At 40.6% G+C, this 13,821-nt stretch overlaps 1 protein-coding gene across 6 annotated transcripts in view; it reads right to left on the bottom strand.

Moving 5' to 3' along the window:
- The window catches only part of LOC111179053 (putative E3 ubiquitin-protein ligase HERC3), a 137,286-nt gene that overhangs the window by 3,609 nt on the left and 119,856 nt on the right, over nt 1–13,821 (bottom strand). For 5 of the 6 annotated variants that reach the window (XM_022582305.3, XM_022582299.3, XM_089912473.1 and 2 more), the window contains 2 exons: nt 803–986; nt 245–347 (listed from right to left, as the gene is read on the bottom strand). In XM_022582305.3, coding sequence (XP_022438013.1) covers nt 245–347; nt 803–986 — 287 coding nt within the window. Of the gene's footprint in view, nt 1–244; nt 348–802; nt 987–11,290; nt 11,392–13,821 lie in introns of all 6 variants that reach the window. The other variant, XM_089912476.1, reaches the window with a different exon arrangement.

Consider the following 13,821-nt stretch of genomic DNA (forward strand, 5'->3'; position numbering starts at 1 on the left):
ATTTTTCGAGCAATTAAAAATCAGTGAAATGCTTTTCTTCCTTTCATGCAACCCACCCCATTACACAACAAATAAGGATTAACCACCTCTGTTGCGCCTCAGATATCACTAAGACAAAAAATGTAAATATATTTCCTTACTTGTCCTTTACCATTTAAAAGAGCTGAACTTCACCATGGAGTATACCATCCTATACCAAATGCAAAACTGAAATGTGGACAGATACCACACTGATGTTACTTACAGAGAAACTTCTTCTTCTTTTCCAATGGGAACTCATGAAATGTTTCCCAAAATAGTTTCACAGTGGGATGTGTGGCTGAGTAATCTCCCTTGTAGATGGCAGTCTGCCCAAAAAAGACAGAAAAAAATTATCTTCCAGAAGAATATTACAAGTGGACATCTGTATACCATTTGCACTGGAGAGTAAGAAATAACCACTGAGATGCAGGAGGCCTCCACATCCTACGTGACCACAGAATACTTAAGAAAGAGACCGGGAGGGGGGGGCGGCGGGGGGCTTCCCTGGCGCAGTGGTTGAGAGTCCACCTGCCGATGCAGGGGACACGGGTTCGTGCCTCGGTCCGGGAAGATCCCACAAGCCGCGGAGCGGCTGGGCCCATGAGCCATGGCCGCTGAGCCTGCGCGTCCGGAGCCTGTGCTCCGCAACGGGAGAGGCCACGGCAGTGAGAGGCCCGTGTAACGCAAAAAGGAAAAAAAAAGAAAGAGACCGGGTTCTGGGCGCTGTGCCCAGGCCTGTGCTGCTCCCTCAGAGGGGACAGACCGCACCTTTTAGGCTTACCTCCTCCAGTGCCTCCCAGTTGTAGTTGCTGTTCCCCACCATCATGGCCCTCAGTTCCGAAGGCTGGAAGAGCTCAAGCACTTTGCCACCACACACCTTTAGGAAGCCGCTGGAGAAAGCTGTGTACCATTCATGAACTGAGATTTGGAAGACATAATTCACATAAGCATCCACAAATTCCTGCCTGCCAGGAGACCAAAGAAATAGAATACGTTTAGCCCAAAGTCTTGTGAATTTATCAAGTTCCCCTTCTAACTGAGGCTGAGAGAGATGAAAAATCTCATCAAATGCTCTCACCAGGAGGCATCCTACAGCATCTTGTAAGTTACCACCCAGCCCTAGGATTCCACCAAGGGGGTCTCCGGTGATCTGGGGGCAGGGGAGGCAAGAAGGAAGGGGAGGGGGCCGGGTGGGTGGAACCATACTACTGACTTTATTTTACCTGAGGTGTTCATCTTGTTTATGGTCCTACATAATTTAGTTAAGAAAAAAAATAAGACTTTTTCTGCTTAAAAGGAAAAGTCTAAGATAATGGTTCTAGACTACTTCCTTTCTCTTCAAAAATGAATAAAGCTAAACCCATCTGACATTTGTATCCTCCCCTACTCTAAAAGGTAATTTCCTAACACCTTACTATAAATCCCTTAATGACCTCTGGAAAGAACTGTCTTAATACAAAGGCTCCATCTCACTAAGGATCATTCAAATGCTAATTACGACAATGGCTTCTGCAAGCCTGACTCAAAGCAAGCTGGCTTCCTGGGCTGCTTATTTTAGATAAGGAGTTGGTTTTCTGGGCAGGTTTCTGCAGGTTCCAGGTCAGAGTTCTGGTTTGTTTTGTTTTTGTTTTGGCCGTTTGTGATTTTTTACCCATGTTTTTAAAAACTGAAGTGTAGTTAATTTTGAATGTTGTGTTTCAGGTGTACAGCAAAGTGATTCAGTTATATATATATACGATATATATATGATATATATATATTCTTTTTCAGATTCTTTTCCAATTATAGGTTATTCCAAGATATATCAGCAGAATATAGTTCCCTGTGCTGTACAGTAGGTCCTTGTTGGTTATCTATTTTATATATAGTGGTGTGTTTATGTTAATCCCGAACTCCTAATTTATCTCTCCCCCCACCATCCCCTTTGGTAACCATAAGTTTGTTTTCTATGCCTGTGAGTCTATTTCTGTTTTATAAATAAGTTCATGTGTATCATTTTTTGGGTTAGATTCCACATACAAGTGATATCATGATATTTGTCTTTCTCTGTCAGAGTTCCCTTTTTATATATGGTCTGGCCATTGTCTGTATGTATATTCCGTCTCTGACTAGTGGGAATGTAATCTGTGCACTGAGGCATAAACAACTGGGAGAAAAAGTTGCCAATATCTGGAAAAGTTGAAAAAGTAAATACCCTTTTACCCAGCTACTCTACTACCAGCTAGTGCCCCAGAGGGGCTCCTCACACGAGTGCACAAGAAGACAAGTACAGGGGTGTTCGTTGCAGCATCCTCTTGTAATACAGAAAATTGGGAGAAACAAAACTAAATATCCATTAATATGAGAACGGACAAAGAAAAGACAGTAAAGTCATATGATGGAAACCACAAAGCACGGCACTTTATGGAATTTTTGTCCAAAGGAATAGAAGAATCTCAAGAACAATGCTGAGTAAAAAGCAAGTTTTTGAATATTAAGTACAGTATAATAGCACTTATGTAAGTTGTTTCTTTAACACTTCAAACATTATTATCTATAAGAGACAGCGGCTCCGCCACTTATGGCTTGTGACCCTTGGGCAAGTTATTTAATCTCTCTGTGCCTCACCCTCTTCATCTGTAAAATGGGGAGAATAAGAGTACATAACTTATGGGACTATTATTAAAATTAAATGAGTTAATACATGTGAAGTTCTTAGAACGGAGGCCGCCTTGTAAATGTGATTATTACATTGTTTATGGCTATGAGATTTTGTGTATGAGTATGAAATTATGTATAGGACATATATATAAAATGTGTGTATTTAATAAAAGCATTATGTAAAAAGATCTTTGTCTTAATACACATATTATAAAAATATAAAAACATGAAAGAATATGCATAAAATTCATAAGAGTTTTGTCCATGTAGGAAAAGAGGGTGAGAGGACAGAAATAGGATTAAGGGGATGTACAGAAAGAATTTCAATGGCTTCAGTAATTCTTTTTTTAAAAAACCTGAAGCAAATACTATCTGTGTAAACTTTGATCATAGATACACAGAAGTTTGTCATATTAGTTTAGTGCTTTTGTGTATTTACTTTTTTTTTCAAAAAAATTTAAAAAATCAGACACTTTGAAGACAGATACCTTCCACGTATCCTCTGTAACATACTACACTTCACAAAACTACAATGTGAACATTTTGGGTTTCCTCCAGGCAGATCTGGTCACCAAGAATTAACCAATCTACACCGATAACTAACTGCAGTATAAGCCCTGACAGTTTGGGGTTTCTTGTCCTTTTTTTGTCATGCAAGCGCTCTGGCTGTGCAAGCATCCGCTTAGAAGAAGATGGCTAATGGAGAAGAATAAACACATTACCAGCCACGCAGCCAGGCCGCCTCTCCCCGGTGAAGCTCCTTTCAAAGATCTTGGTCGATTTTGATAACTGACCATTCGGGCCACTTGTTTTTTTTTCTCTTCCCACGCATTAAATTCCTGCTCTTATGTTTTAAATTTGCAAAGAGTGAGCCCGTGAAACCCTAGGGCCCCACTGTCAAACCCCCAAAAAAGCAGAACCCCAGACCCTCACTCCCGCTCTCTTGCTTTCTCTCCACCACCCTTGACCCCACCTTACTGTGCGGCCCCGGTGTGCCATGTAATTTACGGGTCTTGTAAGTAACATACCTTTATTTTTTTTCCAAAGTGTCCTGCTGGTTATTTCTGAAGGGCGTCTTGCAATCATATCAGAACCACAAGGACTGGTCCAATCACAACGCTGGTTATTGATAGGCTGACACCAGCAGAAAACAATAACCAACAGGCAATGTAATATGGTGGATAGTGGGATAGACAGGGGTTCAAGTCCAGGGTCTGCCATGTCCTGTATCTAAGCCTCTCTTTTCTCATCTTTAAAATGGGGTAACTGTTCAGTTTTAAAAATAAAAGCCACCAATGTAAAAAGATTACTGTACATCTTAACTGTAGATGCCGGAAGCTCTCACAGTGCAGACAATATACTGCTTTCCTGAAACCCATTAGACAGAGCCTGCAAAACAAAGAATGTTGCCTGCCATCCAGTTCTATAAGGACCAAGTCATAAGCCACTGCAGTCACTGACCTACGGTACACACTGAAAGGAATTCAGAATGAAAAACAGGATGAAAACATTCTGTGTTTTTTGGTACCTAGACAGTTAAGATGCATATTAGGAAGAATTTCAATGACACCAGATTCTTGCATCCTCCCATACAGAAATAAGCACTAAAATCGTTAACTTGAGATATCTGAGGGGTTTTTTTGTGATTAGCAGTAATCTTACCAAGGCGTATGTCTGACTATATGTATTTCCCAGCCCAAACAACTCACGTATGCTGGCTCTTTCCCTACCTCTTCGGAGCAGTTCCTCGGAGCTATCTGAGAGGCTATAGGCTTCAGTAAGGCCCCTGAAGGACCCCCAAATCGCTGCTCTCGTGTTGTGCACTTTTATTTCAGTCAAGAGTTTCTTGGCGACCGTGAACGGACCCAGAGCAGACTTTCCTCCTTCACCGGAACTCTCCGAGGATCTGGACCTTGGTACCAGCAAGGGCCCTTGCGCCTCCCTGGAGAGTCCAGACGAATCTGGCTGAGTCTCTCCTGGTCTCGGATCTCCTGTCTTGGTTGACAATCCTCAGTTTTTTTCAGTAGTGGGTAAGACTTTTCCTTTGTAAGATACTGAGAAAGTGTTCAGCTGTAAGATTCTGAGAAAGTGCCCAGTTGAGAGAGAATGGGAAGATTTTGTTCATTTGAAAGACACTGGGAAGGTTCAGACTGCGTGATTAGGTAGGAGGCTGACCTGATGTGTTTCCTCAAATCATCTACCTTAACAGGATTTGTCAGAATAAAAGTGAAGATACCGTAGGAGAGCTTTCAGCTCCGAAGAGAAGACACACAGCTCCTCCAGGCCGATTACAGCTTTCTGGGGCGACTGAGGCATTTATGGGAGTGGAAGTCCCCACAATGTGCAGCAGGGCCCTAGGGAAAGCCACTCCTTAAAGACTCATTCAGCCAGGGGCGCACACGTAAGAATGGGCCATTCAGTGCTCAGGGCCCCCAGAGCATTTTTAGGCTGCCAGTAAGAGAAACCCAGACACGTAAAAGAGCTAAAACGACTCTAGGGTGACACCTAGAAGAATTAATAAGCTCACAAACCGCACATCGGCCCACCACAGTTTTCAGTAGTGATTTTATTCTGACAAACCAATTTTAAAATGAGAAATAGAGTCTCTCGAACGGAAGAAAAAGGGGTGTCAGATAACCCCTGACCAACACCCAAAGAGGTTTACATATTATACAGAACTTACACTTGCAAGTACTTACTTACTTAAGAATTAAGGAAATCCTCCCTGAAATGGCCAAGATGGGGCTCTCTTTTTGGCATTCCCAAACTGGTTTTTGCATAAGCAGTTAGAGAAAGGCAGCTTGATAAAACATCTTGCAAAATTCTGACCCTCGGGGCACGAAGTCCTTCTAGGAGGACCTTGCATTTCTCTCCCTGCATCTTTGAGATATAAATGTCTTACCAGAGCTTTCAAGAACTCTTATCTTACTCTTATCTAGACCATCTTTAATTCCTGGGACTGAGGAAAAAAAGGGAAAAAGAGGCCTTTTAAACCCAAGCGAGTAAACTTAACTTATTCCAACTGTTATTTATAAACTAGTAAGTTTTATATTGTAATACCCGATTCACGACTAAGTTTTACAACGAAGCTATGAGATCTCTGATTACATCTGTCTACATGCCTGTGTGTATGTTATAGATATATGTCTTTACTTCTGAATAGTACTGCCAAAATTAATTTGTAAGTGAGCGCTACTTAATTGGCTTAAAGGAAATTAAGCGCTTATATACAGTCTCAGAAATATAAAAGAAACTAACCCAAATGAATTTCAGGTTCACATGATCTGGGAAATATTCAGTATTAATATTTGGTATTAAACTTAGTTTAAGTTTGCTGGTTTAATTAATACAGACTCTTCAGAGTCATCGACATTCAGTATAATACTTTTACTGTACCTAAGTTTATTAAAAGTCAACTAAGATCTTATTTCTATTACAAAATTTGTCAGCAAGAAAAGTAACTTGGTATGATGAAATTTTTATAAGTAAATTAAGTGTAAATGAGGTAAGAGTTTTTAGGTGAACCCTTTAGGGATAATTATGTTTTATGGTATGTCTACTTAAAAACAGTTTCTCCAAATATATGGTTACTTGAAACTTTAGAGTTTTGCTAAATTAGGTTAAATGATGGAAGTTTACTGAATATCTAGATCATTCCAAAATAAAATAATATACTGAAACATTAATTACTAAACACAGACTTCCTTTTACAGAGAAAAGAAGATATTCAGGACTATTAATAAATACGTTTGGTGCCACACAGAGAAATTTTCTATAAGAAAGCACATGTTCTTTAGAAATTATAAACAGTATTCATAAGTTTGTCAATCTACAGGATGCTAACATAAAGGAAAGTTTAAAATTGTTTACTTCTTAGTTTTCACTAGAAAGTAAGGTTTTTTAAGAGTTGAGAATTCTAGTTAATATGTGTCATTAAAACTACTAAAATTAATAAGGGAAACATCTTTGTATGCAAGGAAAAAACAAGGTATAAGGAATGAAAATGCATTTTGTTAAGGGAAAAGAAAGTAATTTTGTCCTCAAGAGAGGTTAAAAAGAAGGAAAGAGAAAAAGGAGCATGGAGGTTCCTTAAAAAAACTAAAAATAGAGTTACCATATGATCCAGCAACCCCACTCCTGGGCATATATCTGGAGAAAACCATAATTCAAAAAGATACATGCACCCCAATGTTCACTGCAGCACTATTTACAACAGCCAGCGGCAACCTAAATGTCCAACGACAGAGGAATGGATAAAGAAGATGGGGTACATATATGCAATGGAATATTACTCAGCCATAAAAAAGAACAAAATAATGCCATTTGCAGCCACATGGATGGACCTAGAGATTGTCATACTGAGTGAAGTAAGTCAGGCACAGAAAGAAAACTGTCGTATGATATCGCTTATAAGTGGAATCCTAAAAAATGGTACAAATGAACTTATTTACAAACCAGAAATTGAGTCACAGATGTAGAAAACAAACTTACAGTTACCAGGGGTGGAAGGGGGAAGGGATAAATTGGGAGACTGGGACTGACATAAACATACTACTGTATATATCGATAAAATAGATAAATAAGGACCTACTGTATAGCATAGGGAACTCTACTCAATACTCTGTAATGACCTATATGGGAAAACAATCTAAAAAAGAGTGGATATATGTATAACCGATTCACTTCGCTGTACAGCAAAAACTAACACAACACTGTAAATCAACTATACGTCAATAAAAATTTTTAAAGGAGAGAGAACAAGGAAAAGCATAGGGGAGAAAATCTAAAGGTAAAAAAGGAAGTTATATCAATAGAATGATGTGGAAAAGAAATGCTGAGAAAAGAGTTTTGTGCATGGTCTAGACTGGCTAAGATTAGAATAAACTTAATTGAGTAAATGAATTACAATGTTAATGGTAAGATGGTGAAAAACTAGAATTTGGTTCTCTGTTAAGGAGACAAAGTTTTCTTGGAATATTTATATGATTTTGATAACCAATTGTGAATTTTTTTTTTTTTTACTTTTTAAGTACTCTATTCTAACTTTCTATATTTGCCTTTGAAATCTTTTATTGTCACTTTGGTTAAGTGAATAAGTATTGTTTCACAGTGACCTATAATCCTATTTGACCAAGTGTTTTAAAAACTCTTGGTAACTTTGACAAACTTCCTCAAATTCTAAATGAAGTTCTTTTGACCTCTAACTATCTTTGGGATGCTTCAGAGGGCCCCTGAAACATCTCAAAGGGAAATATTAAACTAATTAGGCTTATTTGATATGTTACATTACATGGCTAGCATTATCAAATAAGTAGTGATAAACCTTCTTAGGTTATACTGTATGGGTAAATGTTATTAATATAAATGTTCTAAAAATTATATGAAATTTCTAAAATTTACATATGTCCTGGTACAATGTCATAATTCTAGTTATTTTAATATTGTATTAAATATTTTAATATGGTGGACTTTATAATTTCATTAAATATTTTAATCTTGTATTTGATATTTAATATTTTAATAGTATATGAAAATAACCAAATTTCTTTGACAAATGCATTGTAATCCGGTGTTTAACTGTGCCTTTTTAAGTCTTTTGTCATTTACATACAGTTATTGTTTTACTCTGATGCTTTTACAAAAATGCTTCATCTCCAAGAAGATTCATAGAAAGGACTTTTTGACAAGCGCAGGTTTCTGGTAACTTTCAGATCATACTGCTTAACTGGGTAAGAAATTAAAGAATTCTAATGGAAAACCTGATGGCTTCACAAAACTGTTAACAGAAGATCAAGAATTAATGACATGGGACTGAACTGATGAAGATGATTATAATTTTTATGACTCTGAAAAATTTCTGATTATTTTTAATGTTTTATTTTTCCAGATTTGAGAAAACTTTTGCTCTTTCCTCTTAAGCTAACTATAATTTATAGCAACTTGGTAAATTATACCTTTGTAAGCAGAACTGAAACAGTTATCTTTTCTCTCTGATTCCTCCAGAATTTGGAAGCTCTTAGTATTCTTATTCTCATGGCAATATTATTATTTGCATAAATTCAATAAGAATCTGTTCTCCTTATAACAGGAGATAGAATAGGAGATAACTGGAAACACTGGCTACATTAATGACTTTGGATGGAATGTCATATTCGAGACTATGCAAAAATCAGACATGACCAGACAGCTTTAAAGAACTGAGGTGGACTTTATGGAACCATAAAGCCTCTTGGAAAAACAACCTAGAACTTTGCTTACAGGATTCCCGGAAGCCTTATCAGGTGAATAAGGGAGGCCACTTCCTGGCAGGTGCATGGATCTCAAGGTGTTCTGTGGACCTTGAGAGGAACCCACCCAAATCTGTAGGTATTGCAGGCAGAATCTGATGCCAAGTCCTTGGCATGGCTTTTCTGGCCTTGAGAGACCTTTGAAAAGTTCAGTCTGAGATCCCTTATGAAAAGTTCCAGCAAAACCAATTTCAGAGAGCCTTATGTGATCTTAATTTGGCTATGTGTGGCAGAAATGAGGGTGATTTTAGAGAGAAAAAACTTGTTTCAGTAGGTATTAATTTCTAGTGTTGTTATACTGTCTTTGTGATTTGTATTTACTGCCTGAGACTCAACTTCCTAGACTCCTTGTTACTATGTTGCATTATTGTAAGATTTAATTGAACTATTACAAAGGACATTCTAAATTTGTTTCTGAAGCTTATCACAGTAATCTATCTTTGAATAAAGACAGATGCCCCCTGACCTGCAACCAAGAGATAATATACTGGAAAGACATCATTTAAAGGACTCTCTCCAACCTAGATGAAAGGACCCTTATCAGGTACTCATAACTAGCTCATGCATGGTGAAACTAAAGGGGACTGATTCTTGGATTCATATTTCCCTCTGAAGAAGGGGGCCTGCACCAGACTGGTCTACAGAGAGGACTGCTGGCCTCAAAATCACCTTAAAACAATGCTCAGAGGAGAAACGACACCCCCAGGACAAGAAGACAATATCAGACGTAGACAGCTATACTAATATGCTATACTAATATACCAGACCAGACCCGTATGATCATTTATAGTGTTTTCTTGATTTCTCGGACTTCTGCACATGAATCAAATGTTTTCTATCATGGCACAATCCTATACAAATTCCAAAAATCAATCTGATATTTGGGTTTGTGGTCACTTATCTACATCCAGTACTTCAGGTTTACCTTGGTGGATTTCTTATCTCCAAGGCTGTAACTGGATGGCCCTTAGAAAATTTATTTTAGAAGAAAGAAGTTGTAGGGCCACTATTGATATTACTACATGGGAACCCCTCACTTGGCCAATCAATCATACTTTTTCCGGCCCTGGCCATCGACATGAATTCTCTTTTCAAGTTCCTCAAGCTCCATCAGAGCAATGAGCTAAATTTCAGTCAAAGAACATAACTTCCCAATTATTAGAAGGGACCCTCCCTCGGGTACAGGATGGATTTGTACGGCTAACGCTGGGCTACGGTCATTTAAGTTTAAGGGCCCCCCTAGGCTGGGAAAAGTTAAATCATATTAAAGATCAGCCAGATAACACTAGAAAATTAGGCTGACGCCTTATGAAAAATGCCAACAAAGCATTTCCCTTAAAGATAGCGAATGGTATGCAAGAGACTGGGGCAGGTGACCAGGATACTGGGTTCAACAGCTTTGTGGCACCAATTTCTGTCCCTGGCTTCTGCCAGAATGGACAGGCAGATGTATCCTAGGATTCCCTTGGGCTCAAGGCCGTAAGTGTTCCAATTTAGATATGACTCCAGCAAATATACGATGTATACAAGGCTGACAGATCAAGAGATCTGTATTTCATTGGTATGGCCATTTAACAGCTATTTCTGTGGCTTCAGTAGGACTGGAAGATGTAATCACCCACATCAAAGCCTTGACAAAATTCACCCAATAGGCCTTAAATGATAGTAATCAGGCTATGAGCCTACAGAATTCTGAGATCTCTATGATGAGAAAAAGCAGTATTACGAAACACATGGCCCTTGATATCTTTACAACATCTCAAAGAGGCAGGCACCTGTGCCACAATTCAAACTGAATGCTGCATTTTCATGCCAGATGAGTTCTCTGAAGTTACACATTTAATGACTCACATGAAGAATCTGATTTCTGCCTTAAGTGATCCACTTCCTTGTCTTGGTGATCTTTTGGTTCTGGTTTGGTTCTGGCAGCTCATGCTCAAATCTCTACTTATGATCTTATTAATGTTACTAGCTATATTACTTACACCCTGTATAAGATTGTGGTTTCTTGCATTACCCAATGTGTAACAAGGTCTTGGGCAAAACTAATGATGGCTCAACATCTTGAGGCAATTCATCACATATATAGCCCTATACAAATTTAACTGTAATGGTGCATATCTAGATACGGGAAAAGGAACAAGGGAAAATATTTCCTATATCTTAATAGAGTGGTAAGACAAATGATCCAGAGAATTTTTAAGTTATTAACAGGGCCTAATCCAGAAATAGCACATTGTGTGGCCTGTCAATGACATCCTCGCCTGACCTAGGAATGAGCCTTCTTAGTGCTGTGGGACAAATTGGTCACGAAATGCTTCCCAAAACTTGGTTAAACTTACGATCAAAAGGGAGGGAGTTGTAAAACAAAGAATGTTGCCTGCCATCCAGTTCTACAAGGATCAGGTCGTCTGCCACTGCAGTCACTGACCTACGGTAAACACTGAAAGGAATTCAGGACAAAAAACAAAATGAAGCATCTGTGTTTTGACTATATGGGCCCCTAAATAGTTAAGATACATATCTAAGGAAGAATTTCAATGACCCCAGATTCTTGCACCTTCCCATACAGAGATGAGCAATGTTTTGTGTAATTAGCAGGAATCTTTCACCAAGATGTACGCTTGACTACATGTATCTCCCGGCCAAAAAATTCATATATCCTGGCTCCTCCCCTACTTCTTTACAGCAATTTCTCAGAGTTATCTGAGAAACTGTCTCCAGGGCTAGCAGCATCAGTAAGGTCCCTGAATAAAACTGAAACTCACAGCTCTCACGTAGTGCATTTTTGAATTCTCTCAACGGTCAATAACGTTTTTCTGGTACAACTGCCTAAGAAAAGCACCATCAGCATGAAGTTTTTTACTGTAGCCTGTGATGGTTAATTCTATGTGTCAGTCTGGCTAGGCTATGGTGCCCAGCTGTTTGGTCAAACCTCACTCGAGATGTTGCCGGGAAGGAGTTTTTTAGACGTGATTAACTTTTAAATCAGTAGACACTGAGTAAAGCAGGTTAGTCTTCCTAACGTGGGTGACCTCACCCAGTCAGCTGAAAGCTTTGAAAGACTAAGGTCCTCCAAAGAAGGCATTTGGCCTCCGGACTGCCTTCGGACTCAAGACGGCAACATCAACTCCGGCCAGAATTTTCAGCCTGCCATCCTGCTCTGAAGACTTCTGACTGGCCAGCCCCACAGCTGCACACACAGATTCCTTAAAACCAATCTTCCTCGTGTGTGCGTGTGTGTGTTATTGGTTCTGTTTGTCTGGAGAACCCTAAGACACATTTAGGTACTAGGAAGGGGGGTACTACAGTAGCAAATACCTAAAAATGTAAAAGTGACTTTGGAATTAGGTAATAGGTAGAGGCTGGAAGGGCCCTGAGGCAGTGATAGAAAAAGCTTAAATTGCCTTGAAGAGACTGTTGATAGAAATATGGACATTAAAGGAGATTCCAAAGAGGGCTCAGAAAGAAAAGAGAGATGTAGAGAGAGCTTCTACTATCTTACAAAATACATATATTAAGTCATAAACAGAATAATGCTAGGAATATGGATATTAAAGCACTATGGTGAAGTCCCAGATGGAGATGAAGAACACATTATTTTTTGGAAATTTGAAAATGGCGATCTTGTTATAACGTGGCAGAGAACTTGGCCAAGTTTTGTTCTAGTGTTTTATAGAAAGCAGGACTTCTAAGTAATAAACCTAGTTATTTAGTAGAGGAGATTTCTGAGCCAAGTATTTAAGGTGTGGTCTGGTTTCTTCTTATAGTAAGATGCAAGAAGAAAGAGATAAATTGAAGAGGGAATTGTTAAGCAAAAAAGAACTAGAGAGGAGACCTTCAAGATGGCGAAGGAGTAAGACGCGGAGGTCACCTTCCTCCCCACAGATACACCAGAAAGACATCTACACGTGGAACAACTCCTACAGAACACCTACTGAACGCTGGCAGAAGACCTCAGACCTCCCAAAAGGCAAGAAACTCCCCGCGTACCCGGGTAGGGCAAAAGAAAAAAGAAACAACAGAGACAAAATAATAGTGATGGGACCTGCATCTCTGGGAGGGCGCTGTGAAGGAGGAAAGGTTTCCACACACTAGGAGCCCCTTCGCGGGCGGAGACTGCGGGTGGCGGAGGGGGGGGGGGCTTCGGAGCCGCGGAGGAGAGCGCAGCAACAGGGGTGCGGAGGGCAAAGTGGGGAGATTCCCGCACAGAAGATCAGGGCCGACCGGCACTCACCAGCCGAGAGGCTTGTCTGCTCACCGCCCGGGCGGGCGGGGCTGGGAGCTGAGGCTCAGGCTTCGGTCGGAGCGCAGGGAGAGGACTGGGGTTGGCGGCGTGAACACAGCCTGAAGGGGGCTAGTGCGCCACGGCTAGTTGGGAGGGAGTCCGGGGAAAAGTCTGGAGCTGCCGAAGAGGCAACAGACTTTTTCTTACCTCTTTGTTTCCTGGTGCGCGAGGAGAGGGGATTAAAAGCACTGCTTAAAGGAGCTCCAGAGACGGGCGCGAGCCGTGGCTAAAAGCGCGGACCCCAGAGACGGGCATGAGACGCTAAGGCTGCTGCTGCCGCCACCAAGAAGCCTGTGTGCGAGCACAGGTCACTCTCCACACCCCCATTCCGGAGAGCCTGTGCAGCCCGCCACTGCCAGGGTCCCGGGATCCAAGGTCAACTCCTCCGGGAGAACGCACGCCGCACCTCACGCTGGTGCAACGTCACGCCGGCCTCTGACGCCGCAGGCCCATCCCGCATCCGTACCCCTCCCTCCCCCCGGCCTGAGTGAGCCAGAGCCCCCGAATCGGCGGCTCCTTCAACCCCGCCCTGTCTGAGCAAAGAACAGATGCCCTCAGGAGACCTACATGCAGAGGCGGGGCCAA

This window comes from Delphinapterus leucas, chromosome 5, assembly GCF_059928025.1.
Source record: "Delphinapterus leucas isolate spDelLeu-1000000601 "Yukka" chromosome 5, BTC_Dleu_Yukka2, whole genome shotgun sequence".
Taxonomy (NCBI): Eukaryota; Metazoa; Chordata; class Mammalia; order Artiodactyla; family Monodontidae; genus Delphinapterus; species Delphinapterus leucas.